General features: G+C 35.3%; 1 protein-coding gene across 1 annotated transcript; it reads right to left on the reverse strand.

Moving 5' to 3' along the window:
• Positions 1-2,936: 2,936 nt before the first annotated feature.
• LOC126822183 (cadherin-23) lies at positions 2,937-20,944 on the reverse strand. Its single transcript, XM_050550930.2, has 24 exons — positions 20,415-20,944; positions 19,828-19,983; positions 19,539-19,613; positions 18,681-19,054; positions 18,009-18,098; positions 16,608-16,730; positions 15,273-16,401; positions 14,680-15,023; positions 13,913-14,096; positions 13,299-13,399; positions 12,566-12,691; positions 11,964-12,072; positions 11,063-11,380; positions 10,487-10,620; positions 10,039-10,219; positions 8,936-9,156; positions 8,013-8,192; positions 7,556-7,652; positions 7,151-7,278; positions 6,731-6,852; positions 6,363-6,530; positions 5,937-6,081; positions 3,859-3,911; positions 2,937-3,388 (listed from the first exon to the last, which is right to left on the reverse strand). The coding sequence occupies exons 4-24, from the start codon at positions 18,897-18,899 to the stop codon at positions 3,346-3,348; spliced, it is 4,215 nt and encodes a 1,404-aa protein (XP_050406887.2). The 5' UTR covers positions 18,900-19,054; positions 19,539-19,613; positions 19,828-19,983; positions 20,415-20,944; the 3' UTR covers positions 2,937-3,345.
• Between the last annotated feature and the right edge of the window lie 204 nt (positions 20,945-21,148).

Raw genomic sequence — 21,148 nt, forward strand, 5'->3', positions numbered from 1 at the left:
AAAACATAACAGTATAATAAAAGAAAGTTTTCAAAAGTAAAAACAGACTGATTGTATTTAAAGGTATTGACACATTATTATTGTGTAGCGTTTACCCCTAGATATAAAAAATTCCTTTAGGATTGTATACTAAGCAGCATAAGAAACGTCAGCTTGGTATGTTACTCTGAATAGACGCATCCAGGAAATGTTGCAAAAACGCAACCTGATTTCTGAGATGGTAATGTGTTCTCCATGATTTTAATGTAACTCATACTACACGTGCTGTTCACCCGGATCAGCCCTGTAAAATGCACCCCCATACCTGGTTGAATCATTCACACTACAGCGTCAGCAGCTCAGAGGAACCAGGCGCTGAGAAGACTTCCAGGTCAATGTTCGGACCATGTACAGGCTTGAGCAACGCTTTCGGGCCACTAAAACCACGGATGATCGCCCCCGACCGGGTAGACCAAGATGTACCACAGGGCGACAAGACCGTTATGTTGTGCGACAGCACGTGCAGAATCCATTCACACAGACATCTGAGACAGCACGTCAGACAGTCGGAACACACGGAAGACTCATCAGTACCGATACAGTGCGCCGACGTCTCACCAGAGAGAGCATCCATTGCCGTAGACCTTACCGTGGACCGATCCTCATCCCCTCGCCTTTGACGTGAACGTCTACAGTATGCCCAACAACACCAGAACTGGCGACACAGGCAATGGATAACTGTTCCGTATTGCGTATCAACTGCAGATGGCACTAGGCAGGACCAGAATATGTCGTCGACGTAGCCAGCGTTATTTTAACCAATGTGTCATGGAACGAGACTCATGGGGAGGTCCAAGCATAATGGTTTGGGATGGAATCGGCCTGAACCAGAGTGTGCGTCCTGTGGTGTTCCAAAATCTTGGTCCAGGGAGAGGGGGCTGCATCACAGCAGTCCGCTACATCGATCAAGCTCTCAGACCCCACGTCATACCACATTTCGCACGTCATCGAAACAACGTTTTCCAGCATGACAACGCCCGTTGCCACACCACCAGAGTTACTCGTGACTTTCTACAGCAGGACGGTGTCAACGTTATGCACTGGCCAGCCCTAAGTCCGGACTTAAACCCGATTGAAGATCTTTGGGATGAAATTCAGAGGAGACTTAATAATGTCGTACCGAGACCAAACACAGCCGATGGATTGCGCCAGGCTTTTCTGAGAGTGTGGTTCCAGGTGCCAATGGCGTTCATTAATCGCCATGTACAGACTCCATGTACAGACGCTGTGCTGCTGTTATTGACACTCGCGGTGGACACACCAGATACTCATGTATAGACTGTGTACAGACTCTAAACCTTCCCGAAATGTCTTGGAATTGTGACGAATTAATCACTAATGTGTGAACATGCTGTTCACAAAAAAGTGCTTTGATCCATTTAGTAAGTCGTTTTCTAGAATGATTTGATTAAAGTGCCTCTCTGATTTTGAAATCGTACTGGCGTTTATGTTTTTTGCTGTTTCGTATAAACGGATACATGTGTGTTTCATTGCTATATAATAGTTTTTGGAAGACTAGTTTGTTCCCTTTTCCAATTATAATTGACAGAAATAAGTATATGCCCAAAATTAGTGTTTAGGCCGACAATTCGCTAAATTTTATATGCGTTTCAATTAATATTTAATTTTCTTTTATAAGGAGCACCCATATGTTTAATAATGGTACCGTGTTTAATAGAAGAATGACCTGCATATAAATGACTGCAACGTTGGTTTGTATGTAATTGTACATTAATTATACAGTAATTGAAAGTCAGAGCAGAACACAAAAAGTCTTATATTAATTTTTTTTTGCTACTGCAGCATTCTAGAAGAAAAGTATATGCCCGCTCCTACCTTATGCCCGTATGCCACTATTTTCCAGCACCATTTAAAAAGTTTCAATTAAGTTTGCGTGATGGCCAGATTTTGTAACAACATCTTAGCAAACAAGGGTTGAGGTGCGGAGGTGGGTGGGGATGCGGAAGTGGGTGGAGTATATTTCGTTCCGAATTACTGTGCACTTATATCCACCATGCATTGTGCTATGTGGGACTTTTTCTTCTTTAAAAGGGGGCTTTTAATACGTACACATTGGTGTAAAAATGATCCCTGATCATTTTTAGTATGTTCGCAAAAGTAGATATGGCTCCTGGTTGATATGATTGTTGATAATTAAGGACTATAACGTAGATTTATTCACAGTACAAAGTTTGGTTGTCATCAGATTTTCAAGAATAGTTAATTTTGGCGTTAAGATGTTCGCCTTACTCGAAAACATGTATGAGATTCACCATGGAAATGTAACTATCCGCTTGTTATGTCAACGTAAGCAACCTCCTGACTCCTCCTCAAAATTATGAATTTTCTCCAAAATTTTGCAGAAAATATAAAATCAAACATTTTCCCCCGATTCTGTACCAAAAGGCCAACGATGATCGGCATACAAATGTGGTGAAAATAAACGGAAGAAGGGACTATAAACTGAAGAAATTAAGGGGAATTAATGTGGTCTGTATCCAGTTATTACAAGGTATTTCTAGAGACTGACATTTTTACTGACTCTTGTGATTGTTTAGAAAGATACCTTACCCCAATCGGGTAAAAATGGTCTCTATCGATTTTGAATGTTTTGTTAAATGTCTTTACAGAGTTGCGCGGTAGTTGACAAACTTAAATTGCAGTACTCGTATAGAGTGAAGTTCTTGTTCAATTTTCAGCAAATTTTCATGAATAGGTGTTTGACAGCATGTTTGTACATTGTCAAGCGCTTTATTATCTCACGTAAGATATTGGAATGTGTTCAAACCAAGCTGTGCCAGTTGGCACTCCTATGAATGCATAAAGCATGTAATCTTTATAAAAAAAAAGATTGGCTTAATGAATTTTATATACATTTAAAAAACACACATATTACATTTTATCTTTCATAAAGCATCTCTTTATATTCGTCCAGCGACCTTGATGTATACAAATTAAAATCTTGGATTTGCAAAAATATCATTAACAAATATTTTTTTTAAAAATAATACAAATTCTTAAAATAATACAAATTCTTAAAACATTACAAATTCTTAAAATATTATTACAAATTCTTAAAATATTATTACAAATTCTAATGATTTTACGATTTTACTACAGAAAACACTTGTTCACGTTTAAAATACTCAGTGTGTCGAAATGCAATATAGATCTGTATTTTAAACAGATTGCTATTAAGCAGAGTTAAATATAAAAAAATATATAATAGGAAATTGCTATTAAGCAGAAATTAAATAATATAAAAAAATGAAAACAGCATTTTATAGGATTTGATAACGGGGTCCATCATTCATAATCTGGTACTTCAGTTTGATAGGTATTGTCCTTTCTGCGAAAAAGGAAATACAACATGTATATAACAATGAAAAAAAACAAATAACATTAATAGAAAACTAAATGTATTTACATTTCATACAATCATTGTGGTTTCCGGATGGTGCTTCGACAAAATAGGTTCATCCGAGACGAGTTCTACCAATATTACATTTGATTACCAAATTTCAATAAAAGAAAAACAAGTGAACTGAACGGATTTGAATAAAAATCTTGTCAACCTCCAATATCGGCTACTTTTGGAGTACATTATGCCGAATTCAGCAACTGAATTACAACTGTCTATGATTTTTTTTTTCGACCACAAAAGAGGCGAGACATTAGATATATTCAAGTCTGGGGGGATTAAGGGAGGATGCGGCTATCAGACCTCATCGTATTTTTATGTAACATAATATAAAGATTAGATCCGTTAACAATTGGACCTGTATGGCAACGGTAATAAATCAATTAACTATTATTTACCTTAATGTTCCTGAACTGTGATAAGCTTTGTTAACATGTAAACCCACGTCAGTCTGAAAATATCATCTACAATTATATCTTTTTATTAAATATAGTACGATATTATCACATCATATTATTTTATATAGGACGGTCTTATTACATATATATATACTCTTCAAAAAAGTAGGGGATATTGAAATGCAAATACCTGCTCTTCAAAAAAAGTAGGGGATATTGAAATGCAAATACCTATGCAGGTTGTGATATGATAAATAGTCATGGACACTTGATATGCTTTGAGAGTATGTTCACAGATGAAGAACTTATCGCCCCAACAGAACCACTGAGTTGCACATGCAACACGCAATGGCGCCATACACGTGGGCTTGGGGGAGGGGGGTCATTGTCAAATTTGACACTTCAAGGAAGGGTTGATGAAAACTGCCGGGTGCTGGTTTATCCTATCCATGTTTGCTTTCCTATCGGTTCTTGCATAATATTTACTGTTTAGCATATCTTTGCAATGAGAGGTCTTCAACATGATGAACGTCTAAGTGCTATTGGCGCTTCAAATGGGTTCTACACAGCGAGCAGTGGTCAACATGTGTCACAGTCTGTGATCAGCTGACTGTGGAACCGGTACCAACAAACACACAACGCTGATGATAGACCTCATTCAGGTCGCCCTAGAGTCATTACACAAGCCCAGGATCGATACATTCGTACACAGGTCCTGCGAAATCGAGGACAAACGGACAATCAGCTTTCTGTAAACTTGTACCAAGTTACGGGAATTCGAGTTACACCCCAAACGATTAGAAATCGGTTACATGCAGCCCATTTGCATGCGCGACGACCGCGTGTTGTGTCTCCATTAACTCGCCAACACATGGCAAACAGGCGTCAATGGTGTAGGCAGCTATGAAATTGGGGTAATCGTGGATGGGCGCGTGTAATGTTCTCAGATTAGTCCAGATTTACTCTGGATTTCACCGATAGGCGTGCTCGCGTTTTGGGGCGTGTAAATGAGCGTCATGCTAACGTTAACGTGGTTCTGTTATGGTGTGGGGAGGAATCACCATGGCAGAACGAACTTGCATATTGTTCAAGGAAGGGTCACTGGTGTGTACTACCGTGACCACATCCTGGCACCGATCGTTCTGCCCTGTGCTCAACGTGCAGGTCGACGTTTCATCTTTCAAGATGATAATGCCCGTGCCCACCGCGCTCGTGTCGTGAATGACTACCCCCAACGTCACCATATTGTCCATATGCCTTGGCAAGCCATGAGTCCTGACCTTTCCCCTATATAAAGCGTGTCTGGGGCATGATCGGGAGACGTATTCATCAACGTCAACCGACAACACTACAAGAATTGGCCGTGGCACTACAAAAGGAGTGGGTCAGATTGCCCCAAATCGTGATTGGACGGTTGATTAGGAGCATGCCACGACGAATTGCTGAATGTCTGAGGATTGGTGGAGCAATTACACATTATTAGGACAAAAATCAAAAACGTCAATTTCCACTTTTGACAGGGTATCTCTTTGCAGTGAATTGGGACCGTCAGATAAGCCGCCAATATGAACTGTATATGTTCATGTGTAGGCAATTGGCCTGTTATTAACATACATTAGTTACCTCTAATAAAAACAGCAGTGCATTTCCGCAGTTGTGTATTGTTTCTGAATATCCCCTATCACACTTATATAATGATATTATGTATAGCTGGCATTATCCATCACACATATATCGCAGGTTTGTGATATAGGACAAGGAGATCATGTAAGGGTCTGCACAAAGAAATAAAATCTTGTTTCCTTACAATTTAATTAAAATTAAATTTTACTTATTTCCAACTTGGATATAATGCCGGTCTAATCTACATAACATTTATCTACGTCTTTATCGCATTCTGTTCTCTAAAATATATGAATTGAGCCACTGTGATAGACTAAGAAAATTATTGCCAAACGAAAGCGTCTTTTAATTGGATAACTGAGAAACCAAGTCAGCTCAGCTGAACACAGACACTTTGTTAGACCCGAGGGTGATATAAATACAAAACAAAATGATATAACTTTGATTAGACTTACTCCTGTTGACGTGCTAGGAAATTCTTCAGCAGATGAACTCGGTCCAGCATATTGATGACCTGATGTAAAATCGTCCCATTTAGAATTAGCCCCGGTATAATATCGTGTTCTTAAAGAATCCGACAAACTGTGTGATACACGCCATCTAAAAGAAAGTGAAAGTCTGTCTTAGAATGAATTAAATGGGTCCACAAATATTTATATATAAAGTCAAGTTATCATACAATCTGAAGAACATAAATTAATATACGTTTAAATATAAAAATCTATAAAATGGACATTCAAGATAAATAATATCGCTTTAAGATACTGATTCATGTGATAATATCAGAATCTAGATTTATAGTTCCAGAACATCTTCATTTCCAAAGCCTATATATGGTCCTAGAAGTATGGCTGTTAAAATATCATGAATTATTTACTTACTTGTAGCATGCTACCACAGTTAAAACTATAAAAATACACAGAGCCACTAACATTACAATGAATAATATCTGAAACAATGTCATCTTTTCAGCATCCCGTTTAATATTGTCATATTTTCCCTGTGCAACATAAAACCCACCAGTTACTGTAATAACTACAGAACTTGACCTGTAATTATAATAAGTACAATATTTAAGCAAGAAAATGAATCACTGAGTGCTCAGTCAAGTACTGTTTTGCAATTGAAACAACCATAGTATATGCTAACCAGAAGAAAATTCCAAATGCAATGGACAAAATCGTCAAATTGAGTACTGCACCATAGTGGACAGTGGTACCAGATGTTCCATAACACACAATATACTAACCCGGTTTTTCTAGGAGTGCCGTCATCAACTGCCATTATAACTAGTGTTACATCTCTTGTATTTATATCTATATCAGTATTTAAACTAATAATTCCACTATTCGGGTCTATAGTAACCATATTCTATGTAAAACAAAATTAAAAGCCCCAAAATTTATCATATATCATATTTAAATTGATCATGATCGTAAATGCTAATTTAGTCCGAATGAATTTCACCAAGGCTTACTAAAATCTATCAGAAATATTATTCAAATCAACAGTTTTGACTTAAGTTATGGCTGTTTTAAATTAGTTCTATTGGTGTTCATTTGTCTTAGGTTAATATTCTCAAATATTGCCCGAGGACACCAGGAATTGTAATAAGATTATTTTAAAGTGCCGTAGTAATTGAATATAGATTTGTTTATACGTGAAGTACCTGGTTTTTACTAGGATCTATACTATAAGTTATAGTATCATTGTCTTTATCTGTAGCGTTTATTTCTACTGACATCTCTAAATTATCTCCCTTTTTACCATTAATAGATATAGTCGCCTTATATTCACCTAAATATATATAATTATAACAATTTAATCTAATAGCCCTTTACTAGTTTTATTTTGGAAAGCGATGGTGGAAACCATTTGCGCAATTGAAAACTTTTCGGGTTAAAGGTGCATCCAATAATATATACGATCGTATGTGGATTTTAGGAGAAAGTATTTTTGTCTTTGAACAACTAAGCTGTGCTGTCTCTGCTGGTAGGTTAACTTCTGGACAACAACAAATTTGTTAGTGATGCGAAGATCTTAAAATTCCACATTCTCTTTTAAAATATCTCACCTGATGTAAATTTGGGAGGGCTAGTATTATCTGGTAAAACGTGTACACGGAAAGGACACATTTCTGGTGTTTTTCCATCACTAACATTAACAGTCATCTGAAATATTTTCAATCAATTAAAACATTTTTCACTTGCCTTATACTCAGTAATAATTAAATCTTGTATATTTATAGATAGATTGGAATTATTTATTGTCTTAGTTACCACTAAGTTCGATATAATATACAATATAGATCTCAGTAGGGTTGATAATAATAAATAAAACAGAATGTGAATCAACCACAATCAATTCTATGAATCAGTGCTCAAATACAAAGTGTAGTAGAAGAAATCTGCAAAATCGAATAAGTCTAGTAAGTGGACATGCTTTCAGATATGTTGACAACAATGTCTTCTCTTTTTCCGTGTGTGGAGAATAGTATTTGAATTGTTCGAAATATTTAAAAAATATTTTACCTGAAAGATTTGTTTCATTTTAGACGGAACAATAGAATTGACCAGTTTTACTGTTCCCGAGGTTGTATCAACATCAAAATAATCATTATGTTCATATAGAGAATAGTTCAAAACAGCGTTTACACCCTCATCTAGATCTTGAGCTTCTATTTCACCAACCATTGAACCAATCGGTGAGGACTATAATACAAAATGTGATGTGCATATTTTTAAACCAATTGAAACAAAACAGGACTTGGGCAATCTGTTGGTGATTTTTATTCCTCATAATTGAACATTTTGATGTTATACAATATTCATACTGATTGAGGCTGGCGTCATTGATTCAGTTGATAAAAAAGGAAGAAAAGTAAAATAGGCTCCTTTTAAAATACGGGTATTTTCAGAAGATTGCTGAAGAGGTCACGTGGTGGTGTTTTTCTGTACGTTAAATCTGTATTCGTCTAGGGAGCTGCAGTGGCTCAGTGAAATAAAATGAAATGAAATGGGGTTTAACGTCCTACTGCTGTGCTTCGACTGTGCTAATGAAGACATACAGTGGGCTATGAGGGAGATTTTTTGACTGGACAGCGACGCTACAGCCTTCTCTTATCATGAATTCCAACTGTCAAGGGTTCTTTTACGTGCACGCCAATATGTACACAGGCCCTCGATTTTTTGTTCCACCCCAAAGATTATACGTTGTCCTTTGCCAGGACCTCTATCCTGCATCACTGACAAGGGTGAACCACGTCGGAAAATCCCGATGAATTTTCTCCACCTGTGGTTCAGTGAATAAGCCGCTGCTAGTTTTTGGCTGAGAAAGTTTTCCCTTATCAATTGTGTAGGACGGAACGGCATCTACATGCTCGTCTTTATGATCCCGGATAAAGCATATACGTAGGACGGTGAATTTTATTTCATTTGCATGTATCTATATTTACCTGATTTATAGCAAACTCTGTATTATTATTACATGTAGGTGGGTTATCATTTATATCAACTACATTAACTGTTACAGTTGCGGTTGATGTTCTCTTAGGCTGATCGTCATCAATAGCTTCTATCATTAAGTTAAACTTAGAACCAACAACTTCCCGATCTAATTCTTTTTTCAGTTTGATAACACCAGATATTGACCCAATACTAAATAAACTTTGATGTTCTGTAATAATAAATAAGATTTATATTATAAACCACCCCCCTGCCGGAATATGGCAGAAAAATAACGTTTTGGTAAACAAATTTAAAAGAGGTATGTCTACTGTAAATGTTATTTTGGATGATCTTGTATGTCTATTCATATCTTAACTCCGAAAGTATAAAGCTTTGCGGCCCTTGATTAGAGATATATCTGTATGGATTACAACATGAAAAACAGCCTATTAAAAGTTTAAGAGAAATACTGTGCAGAACAACATAACTACTGATCGCATCTTTAAGGTCAGTGATATGTCGGGAGTGATTCAGAATCACCTGGTTCACTATAGTTTGTAATGCATGAAGATAAGGGTATTTCGCCTTAAAAAAGAGTTACTTAATGGTAGTCAGATACTGGTATTTAGTCTTAAAGAGTTACTTAAAAGGTGGTCAGATACTGGTATTCAGTCTTAAAAGAGTTACTTAAAAGGTGGTCAGATACTGGTATATAGTCTTAAAGAGTTACTTAAAAGGTGGTCAGATACTGGTATTTAGTCTTAAAGAGTTACTTAAAAGGTGGTCAGATACTGGTATTCAGTCTTAAAAGAGTTACTTAAAAGGTGGTCAGATACTGGTATTCAGTCTTAAAAGAGTTACTTAAAAGGTGGTCAGATACTGGTATATAGTCTTAAAAGAGTCACTTAAGGGTAGTCAGATACTGGTATTTAGTCTTAAAAGGGTTACTTAAATGGTGATTAGATAGTGGTGTTTAGTCTTAAAAGAATTACTTAAATGGTGATTAGATACTGGTATTTACTCTAAAAAGAATTACTTAAATGGTGATTAGATACTGGTATTTAGTTGAGAGTTACGTAAATGGTGTTTATATTTCGATCTGGATACTTACTGGAACTGGCTATATTAAATGAACAGACGCAAAGTTTCTCAGCACCGTATTTTTTATCAAACGCCACAATGGTTGTCAATTTTGAGTATACTTCAGAAGCTTCCTGATGTTCAACAATATAAATTTGGAAAATATCTTTAAATATTGGTCTGGAATCAGAATTGTTTATGGAAACACGAATCTGAAACAGAAGTGCCTTTGATTATACATAGGCCAGGCAGTAAAATACTGTCTGATTGAATGGATCTTTCGTTTTCAACTATTTAGGATACTATAGTTATATTTGCTCCTGATACCTACGAAAATAGGGAATTGGCTCAACTTTTAGGTCAATACAACACGTGCTTTATATCAAGACATTCCAGAATCGCATACATAGTCTTATTAATAGAAACAGGAACAAAAGAAAATTAAAATATCAAAATATTATTATTTAATTATATACTACCGTTGCCTCTGTTTCTAAAGGTGGTTGTCCACTATCTCTAGCTATCACTACCAGATAAACTACTGTAATATCTTCTGCTAAATAATTTCCCACAGCTGTTATTCTACCAGTAGTACTGTTGATACGGAATTTATCTTAAAAACAATAACAAATATGATGTTCATTTCACATCCATAAAAATGGCGGTTTCGGTAAAAAGAAAATACAAAAAAGTTTCACAGAAGGTTAATTTAAACCAAGAGCCAAGAAATTATTTTTTAAAATGCGTTTTATAATCAAAGTGTTCATTTCGACAAGTGTTTCAAAAATGTGTTTCTTGTAGAAGCGATTAAGAATCGATTTCCAACAGGACGAGTCTATCTAATGTTTATTCTGTTTGTCACCAGAATGCAACGGACAGGAAACATAGTTTAGGTGACTATTCGATAATTGTCTTCAACATGGGTCTGTTTCTGGGCTGGTTTAATTTTAACTACCCCTGTTTTATAGGAGCTTCAGTAAAAATGCTCATATACCCCCCCCCCCCCCCACAGCCCCAAACAAATTGAAGGAATAGACATAATAAAAAGAGCGTACCAAAAGGTTTCACTGTGTGGTCTTTGATATAGAAGTTGACGTCACCATTACTGCCAGAATCGTCATCACTAGCCGTGATTTTGTCAATAATAACTGTTCCTGTGGCTACATCGATGTCTATATCGGTCTGATTTATAAAATGTTGAAATACTGGTATATTATCATTTTCATCTAGGACGTTGATGGTAAGCGTCGCTGTTGTGGATCTACTTTCTGATGCGTTACATGGATTATCGTAAGCAATTATTGTGCACATGTGACTGATCGTCCTCTCATAATCTAATTTGGATGATAATAGCACTTCGGCTAGGTGTTTACCTAGTAATGGTAATATTAAATAGAATTTATCAATAAATCAAACATAAGAATGGTAAGAGGATCCAAGTGTTAAATATGAAAGTAAATAAATGACAAAATATTAAAATATTTAAAAATATCTATCAATTAGAAGGGAATTTAGTCCGTTTAGATGGTCATGGGGCGGAGGAAAATGAAATGAAATGAAATGGGGTTTAACGTCCTACTGTTCTGCTCCGAACTGTCTTAATGAAGACGGGCATACGCCATACAGTGTGCTATGGGGGAAATTTTGCCCGGACAGCGACACTAAGGCCTACTCTTATATCGAATTCCAACTGTCAAGGGATCTTTTACGTGCACGCCAATGTGTACACGGGACCTCGGTTTTTCTTCCCATCCGAACGACTAGACAGCTGTCTTTGTCAGGCCCTCCGTCCTGCATCACTAAAAAGGGGGAACCGCGCCGGAAAAATCTGGATGAACGTTCTCGGCCAATGCAGGGATCGAACACCCGACCTGAAAGGTCCAAACAATTTTCGCATCGCCAACGTGCTCTTTATCCCTTACAAAAACCGTCAAAATAATTGTACGTGTATTCTACCTGCAGATAAGGATATAGGACATGATTGCTGTCCATCATCAAGTTTAAATAAAACACGTCCATTACCAGACTGATAATCATCTACATCAATAGCATCTATTGTAAGTATCTGTAAATAAAACGTCTACAAGTATAACTAGATGTTTTACTAAAATATTGTTATTTCACTCTAATTGTGATCGCTATGTTTTGGTATTATCTAATTAAATATATTAATACCAATTCTGTGATTTGACGTGTAGTGCAACTGAATAATATTATCTAGACCAACTCTACAATAATCCTAAAGGTTTTATTCACATATTAAATTCGACGATAATAAAAATATACATGTATAGGCAAGGTCATCCTACATGTTGGAAGAAATTTTGAAATTATACTTTGGTATTTCTTTGGACTATCTAAATCTCCGTTCAGTTACCATTTGGGCTATCTAAATCTTCTCTCAGTTACAGTTTAAACTATCTAAATCTTATCTTGTAAATTAACCCCTGATTTATGGTATATTTTCTAGTTAGAACACATCAAATGGTTTAATCGTAGACGTTTAGAATTATCGAACCTTTATAAAACTATGGATTGTAATATGACTTTACACTTACCGTTTTGTTTACCGTAAACCTCTCAGAAACATTTACCGATATATTATGGAATTGTGGCGAGTTGTCGTTCCTATCTTTGACAAATATAGTAACGGTTAGGTTATCATTATATTTTCCATCTGAAGCCTGTAAATGATACAAACACTTATTAATTGGTTCAGAAACACTTTGAATGTGTTTGTCTCTAGTTTTACAATGATGATTGTACTTTCGTTACACATTTATTTAAAGAGATATCATCACATTTTTGTATGGTATACTTTTGGCTACGATTTTTTTATCTGAAAATCCAATGATTGTTAAAATGTGTTGAAACATTAAACTGGACATTGAAAAGAATTGATGTAGAGACATTGAATTTCTATTTTCTTCATTGCTAGGTGTCAGACTAAGGCGGAATAATACAATGAGTAAAGAGGTTTTGTTTTGTTCAGCACTAAAACGAAAATGATATTCTGACTCCAGCCTACTATGAATTTCAGTGATTTGAAATTTACGATATCAACCGCATACAAATGTAGTACCCCGATGACCATACGATGTCATACTTGCTGTCCTATAAAGAGATGTTCTCAGCGAAATTAAAGGAATAGGTTACCCTGTGTAGAACACTGCTGATTTAACATTATAGATAATTAAGAAATAAACGGGGTCTTCCTCCAATTAATATTGCTTTTAATGAGAGTTGCCGTCATTGAAGGGGTTATAGCTGATTTATTCTTAGACATCCTACCTCAATAATAACAGTATAGTTAGATATAACAGTTCCATTTCGTTCTCTGTCGATTGTACCCGAAGAAACCAGCCTTCCACTACTACTGTTTACAGAAAACGCTGAAGCAAGAATAAGTTCAACACAATTATATACAGTCGTCAAAAAATACCTCATAAAATGAAAAATTAGATTAGCTCATGATAAAATATACAGAACAACGAATCAGCTCTACTGGGAACAAAATTCATATCAGGTAATGCATATTTAAAATAATGTACTCAAAAACGTTTTCGAAAAAAAAATTCTTGACTAGTATCTTTTGTATTATATTTAACATCCATGACCAATGTGTGCACATCATCTCGTTTTTTCATACCATGCGAACGACAAACTAATTATCGTTAAGGCTGGTATTCGAACACGCTTCATTCTTGACGTGATTATAAACGACTGTTGTGGATTCATACGATTGTTGTGGATACTAAAACTAAAAAGTCCACGTAATTCTTGGGTTTTAAAAGTAACGCTGATCCTTTGGTTTTCATCAACATTCGATGATTTAAAGACGGGTTTGTTACATTCAAATAATCTATTCGAATATATCTTAATAATTGTAACATTTTCATACTTACGAACACCAGGATTAAGGATCCTGTAGACAATAATAGAATTGTTACCAGTATCCAGATCAATGGCAGGTACAGTTATGACATGGGTATCATTATCACTATTTTCATATATATCAACAGTGGCTTCGGCTTCATTGTTTATAAAGACTGGTGGATGGTCGTTGATGTCTATTATCTTAAGATTAATCTGAATAACAACGAAGAAGAAATAAATACCACGCATTTCTGCCAGTCTAATTAAAACTAAATGGTATTCACTTTCCGTTTTCTTTTTCTGTTGGTGACTGGATTAACATCTAGATACATGCTTAATTTAAGAAAGGCGCGTCCTGGGACAGCATAAAAGTACATTGATTGGACAGCTAAACTTATGTATGATAAGATTTGGTTGGTAGGTTGAACTGGAGTCAATCAATCACAACATGCACATTACCGAACGCGCTTCATATAGATAAGTCTTTAAACCAAAACCAGGAAAACATAATGGAACAAAATTTTGGAAAATTCTGAATTAGACAGTTCTACTTCGTAATTTGAACACATCCAACGAATTGATCACTCAATTTTACGATCACAACATGACAACGGTAAAACGCAGTATTATGTGACTTATGGTTATATGAGTTTTAGATCTGTTTTGTATCATTTGCCTATAGCACTTTATAGGCATGCGACTCGTGGGCATGATTTTAGGGCAGTTTAACATTGCTAATTTGTATTGTGATTGGTAGTATCAGTAAGTTATCATGGTTAAACAATATAATCCTTACCACTGCTACATCACTATTTTTCCAGTCTGTTCTGTCGTAAACTCTGGTGATGATTTCATATAGATCTCTTTTTTCTCTGTCAAAATGTTTATTGTACGCCATTAATGTACCGTTATCAGACATATTGATACCTAGGATGGGTTCACCCACCAGTTTAAAAGTTATGTCTGAATTATTGTTTATGACGAACCGTTCAACAGAGCCGATGGCGACGGTAGTATTCTGGTAAGCTTGTTCCTCTTCCAAATTAAAATGAAGGTCGATGGCATCGAAAGAGACCGTCTGTGTAGTAACAGATTTGACAGAAATAGTTAAATAGGTGGTAGTGTTCAAGGGAGGAATACCTGCGAACAACACAAAAAATCGATCTATAAATCTTATATTTGTTGTAGGTTACCAGCCTTTAAACACTGAAGAGTTAGTCTAAAACAACATCTATTACTGGATAGTAATTATAGCATGGCTTTTTTTTTTAATTTGAAGATACTATAGCTAGAATTTATTAAGCATACATTCCAGTTTCAGATTTTTCAAACTGTGTTGCTGCTTGGGATTCATCTTGTAAAGAAAAGCAATTTTGTGATAATACTTACCTAAGTCACTGCAATTGATTCTCAAATTATATAGAGGAGCGATCGGTTCTACAATATTGGTGGCGACTCTCACAAGTCCAAAAGAGGAAATGTTGAACAAACCAACGGCCGAACTGTTAATGATATCAAAGGTTACTTCTCCATTTTTGCCAGAATCATGGTCTAGTGCATCTATGACAATTATGGGTTTACCGGGCTTCTTGATATCAGCATCGAAGACATCGGTAGTGTATGTAGCGGAAAGTGTTGGTGAATTATCGTTAACGTCCTCTACTTTAACGGTTACCGTAGTACTAGCAGTTAGGGATGGGTAGCCTTTGTCACTTACTCTTACTCCAAATGTGGTAGATCTACTAGTCATATGTTCGTAGTCCAGTTCGTTTTTGCAAGTGATTATACCAGAATCTGTACCTATTTCAAACATAGAAGCGCCATCACCCTCAAGGAAATATTCCAGTACTGCATTCATTCCATCATCATTGTCAGTGGCATTCATAACACCAATGTTAGTTAAGCAAGAGGTCCCTTCAAAAACACTGAACGAATAAGAAGATTTTTCAAAGACAGGGACTTCATTTTGATCTAGCACAGTTACACGAACCATGGCATCTGCTTGACTGGTGGAGCCTTCTCTGTCTGTAGCCGTTATTGTCAAGTCGTAGGATCGTCTATTGATTATATTTAAAGCTAAGTTGCCTCGTCTACCCTTAAAGTATAAGGAACCATTGTTTTCAATATGGAAGCTATCGAACGCCCCATTCTTTATACTGTAAACGACATCTCCCTTTTCATCTGCGTCACTATCTATGGCCGAAACGTCACCAACAAATATGTCTCGCTCCCCTTCGGTGACATTAAATTCGTAAAACGTTTTAGTGAATTGTGGTGGTTCGTTTACATCTAAAACTGTTATATTCAGACCCGCCGTGGTTGTGTTTACGCCATCGGTCGCTTCTATTGATAAATAATACCACGCTTCTGCTTCTCTGTCCAGTTCTTCTGAACACCAGATTTCGATTTCTCTAGAGTCGACCAACTGTTGTATTTGGAATTTATTACTACCTTTGATTTTGGTGTAAGACACGTTGTTATTTGGGCTGACATCCTTGTCTGTTGATGCTATGGGATGCTGGAATTAGAATAATGTGCACAATGCATTTAAAATAAATGATCAAGTTGAGAAAGAGTTGTCATATTGATATGAATTCTTTCAGTAAATGTTTTAAATACCGAGATGCATTCATTATATCAGGATCATCGGAAAGACATTCATATTGGGGTGCTGTCAGCAAATCAGAGGACGTACATTTCCACTTGAGTCTCACATTTCCTTACCTGCAATTTCACCTTAGTGTTTTTTGGTGAATTTTCTTCAATGATTCCTTGATAATATTCTTGGGTAAAGACTGGTGGATTGTCATTAACATCAAGTACCGTTATTTTCATATCCCCTAGGTCCTACAATAAACAGTCAAATTATTAGCATCAATTCTATTATTATAGTCATATCACCCTACAAAAGACAGTCACATGTCAATAGTATTATGGCCATAACGTCAGACAAGAAGCAGACATATCAATAATAAGATCCTAATCCAAACAGTCAAATAACAGGCACCAATACTGGTTTCTATCCTATAATAACCAAACAGTAAAAAACGTGCTTTGTTATTCCAAAAACCGTGTCACCCATACTTAAAGGCGGTATAAATCTCAAAATTAAGTATTAAGTTTTGATATATTTAATCGAAACAGGGTTGATTTCTAATTTTAATTTAAATTCTGTAATAGGCTGTCGTGTCAACAGTGGAACACAAATAGTTATATTGCAACATTGGCTTTACACAGAAGTACAATTTTAAGCCACAAAGCAAATCGACAAGTAAACTAAAATGCTATTTTTGACCCCAGTGATGTAATACCGCGTTCATTCGTGAATGTTTATGAAACGATAGGTTGCAAAACATACGCCCACATCTGCTAAATCGTCTGTGCGGTCAACAAGACAATTTCGTACAGATCAGATTATAATTTTCGACCTTTGATGGGTTCACAAGGTGCTACAAACTGAAACACGGGCCTTAACTCTGGAAGTAATATACTGTACCTAAATTGTTGAAATTCGACAGCGTGTTTCGTTTTACTAATTGTTGTAATTAAATAGGATATTCTTCATCTCAATAATGTAAACAAATATATTCATTTCAAGACAACCAGGTTATAAATGTAGTCTGTAGAGTGTTCGTAAGAAATTGTGGATAACCGACCGACGGACGTGGGCGACGGCAATATATACGACCACATTTCCATGTGGGCGTATAAAAAGGTATTGTATATTATATTTCATGTTAACGTAATATGATTATACAGATTGCCTCCCGTTGTGCAGCCAAGTGTGTTTTTTTCAATAGAAAGAATCTCATAGCCTACTGATATAGTATACATGCTTTGCACAGTTCATATACAAGAAGAATTAATTAATAGCGCAAAGTGTTCCAGTTAATTAAAGTCTATATAAAGAAACAACACCGTCTTAAAACCTTTTACAGAATTTAAAATGTTCACTAAAAGCACGTTTAAATAGTTTAGTTTTTAATGTTAGATTTACTGCAATGCTTTTTGGTCGTTTGTTTAACCTAATTTAAAGTTGTGTCGAGGGATATCGCGCTACCTCCTCAAAGCCAGAAAACTCGCCCTACTATATCACATCTTTATTTACAGATTCAAAATATTTACCCTAAGAATAGCTTCACCAATTCGTTTCGCTTTTACTTGACAATCATATTCATGTTTTTTTTCTCTGTCCAATGCTTTCTTTGTGGTAACCTGAAATATGGGTCGAAGGTAAAGTAATGATCTCTATTTCTAGATTGTTCGATTTCTAAAAGGTATGTGTCTACTATTTCTTTTTGTGGGGCGGGGGGGGGGGGGGGTCGTGAGGTATGTCACCAAACAACTAGAATTGAAACTTATCAAGAATTAAGTAGAAGTTCAATCATTATTCAATCATTAATTCTTATTCATGTCTGAGAACTTTAAAAGATTTTGACCACGCATCAATTTTAAAGACGCCACGAGAGATCGGCCTGGTATATTAACAAATTGTCCATTTAATTTTTAGGCTGACGGCACAAAATTAGATCCTTCTTTCTTCTGGTTTAAATACCTTATATGTATACTTTACACAGGGATCTATCATCAGACTTCTTTGTTGTGTTAAATCTAATGTAAGTCATGGTCATACATTAACAGTCTTTTTTTGTTTCCTCAAGACAAAGCAGAAGTCCATTGGAAAGTTGCAAGATCAGGTTAGATCAGTTTAACATAAACTTAAAGGTGCTATTACGCTTTATTTCAATGTAAATGTGAACAACTTCAATAATCAAAACGGAACAATTGTGTTATTACCTCTCCGGTTTTTTTATTTACGATGAAATCTTTCTCACATTTATCATCAAATTCAAAATCTGTATAATTGTCTCTGTATAAGGAACCATTCACCGTGTTATTTATAACCCCTTCTTCTGTGCTTCCTTGTGTGAAACTATTGTTCCCAAGCACCCGCAATTCAACAAAGATGGAATCCAGAATTTTGACTGTATCGATTCTGGCGGCCACTTGAACCATAAATTTTTCTGATTCAGTTACGCTGGTGTTGGGTATATTTATATTTAAAGTTATAAAGGATTTACTTGGAGAAGCAGTAATGAAATCCTTGTTTGGTATCAGATCTACAAGATCGTAGACAATCGGATATCTTGGATCTATATACAAGGGTATTGCTGTAGAAAAAAAAAATTATTTATTTATTTATTCTTTCTTCCGATTTACTTATTGGGCCATTTTACTTTTGAGAAATTATCTTATTAAACATGCATTATGCAAGAGCAAAATCTGCTTATTACAAGTCTTTCTTTAGGCCTGAAATGTTATCTAAATTATCAATTAGACATTAATTAACTTATCCAGACCATAATAAACTCTCGATGTCAAGGCTAGCCTTCGATGTTGGCTGGATTAGATAATTAAATCAGAAAAAGTGGATAATCGAGACTATGTTGTTTATATTAATGATTTTAGTAATGATGACCGAGACTATGCAAAAATTTCACCCACTTCTTTCTCGGCTCATAGTGGATCAATTTGACTGAAATTTCCAGCAAATTACCTTTACACTATCTAGTTTTTAACTATTATAGTGAGAACTCCCATCTCTTTATCTTATCTCCCATAATGTATCTTTAAGTTATTTAATTGTATACTTACAGAAACTTTGGACTGGTGCTTTATCTACATGTACAGCTATAAAATGATATTTCTGTTCAAATAATCTTGCCGGCGCTAAAAATGAAAAAATAGATTTTTAAGTGTTGTTTTTTGTTCGCTAGTTTGAAGAGATTGTTCGATATCATAAATTCATTCCTGTGAAAAAGGTTGTGAAATGTAAGTTTGTTCATATTTCCATGGTCAATTGCACACATGGTGCATTTGTGTAATAGGCAGCGTTGATTATTAAAAGTTAAATAAAAGCCAAAATAGAAAATTGTGCATTTACCTTCTTCACACTTTTTTTCACCGGAAACTGTCACTATGACGTAATTATTTTTACATTTGCATGTACCGACGCCATCTTGATTAGTAACACACGCTGAATTCTCACCAGCACACCCCCCCAGTAATCTATTACTACAATCATCACCCAATTGGAGTGCTAGAAAAAATGCAACTAAACTTAATATTCATTTTATATAAAATGCACTTAAATGCCCTATCCTTAATACTAAACAGTATGGTTCAGCAGAACAGTGGTCAGTTAAAACATGCTTTGCCTGTAATGTCATTGAAGTAGCAGTGACAGATAATATTTTTAAAAATCTGGGTCTACCCCTTTGAAACCTCTTGTATATTTGCCAGAACAAACACGAAGAGCCATAAAGCATCAATAATTAAAATAGTAACCATAAGAATTTGTCATGGAATATCTTAAAATAAGTCCCTTTGTGACATTAAGTAGGCTATAACATTGTTAATGATAATTAGCATTCGGATTTTTAATTTTCTGTTCACGCCATTAATTACCGTAATTGCTACTATTCAATAAATAGAAAAATAGCAAAATAAATAACTAAATAAACAAACTACCTGTACCTGGAACCGGTGTTGTTGATTCCGTAGCTTAAAGATAAACAAATTATATAAATGTCAATGATCACATTATTAATAATATTAGTAATTATGCTACAACTATTTGGGATGCTTTTCGATAAATACCCACATATCTTACATGCCTATATTGTATCACAGAAATAGCAAAACTGCGCGAATCACATACCCCATGTGGATCACTATTATTACCATTTACATATTATACTCATAAAACATTCTAATTATCTCATCATCACACCACATTCTACAAACATCTTTTACATAGCATACTCATAAAACAGTCAATTATCTCATCATTACACCACATTCTACAAACATCATTTACATAGCATACTCATAAAACATTCTAATTATCCCATCATTACCATATTCTACAGACACCATTTACATAGCATACCCATAAAACATTCTAATTATCTCATCATTACAATATTCTACAGACATCATTTACATAGCATACTAATAAAACATTCTATTTATCTCATCATTACAATATTCTACAGACATCAATTACATAGCATACTCATAAAACATTCTAATTATCTCATCATTACAATATTATACAGACATCATTAACGTAGCATACTCATAAAACATTATAATTATCTCATCATTACAATATTCTTCAGACATCATTTACACCCTTTAATACTTCATCCAAACACACAGCAACTTTTTATCTAGATATCACAATGGCAAAATCTCAAATT

The sequence above is a fragment of the Patella vulgata genome, chromosome 5, assembly GCF_932274485.2.
Source record: "Patella vulgata chromosome 5, xgPatVulg1.2, whole genome shotgun sequence".
Lineage (NCBI taxonomy): Eukaryota > Metazoa > Mollusca > Gastropoda > Patellidae > Patella > Patella vulgata.

Bases quoted from the DNA above. Each gene is read 5' to 3' on its own strand.
- LOC126822183 (XM_050550930.2), bottom strand. From the start codon at position 18,899: ATGGTTCAAGTGGCCGCCAGAATCGATACAGTCAAAATTCTGGATTCC. The intron at 6,853-7,150 runs GTACTTCACGTA...TGTTTTACATAG, and splicing joins TAGATCCTAGTAAAAACCAG to AATATGGTTACTATAGACCC. The intron at 3,912-5,936 runs GTAAGTCTAATC...TGATATTTTCAG, and splicing joins TTCCTAGCACGTCAACAGGA to ACTGACGTGGGTTTACATGT.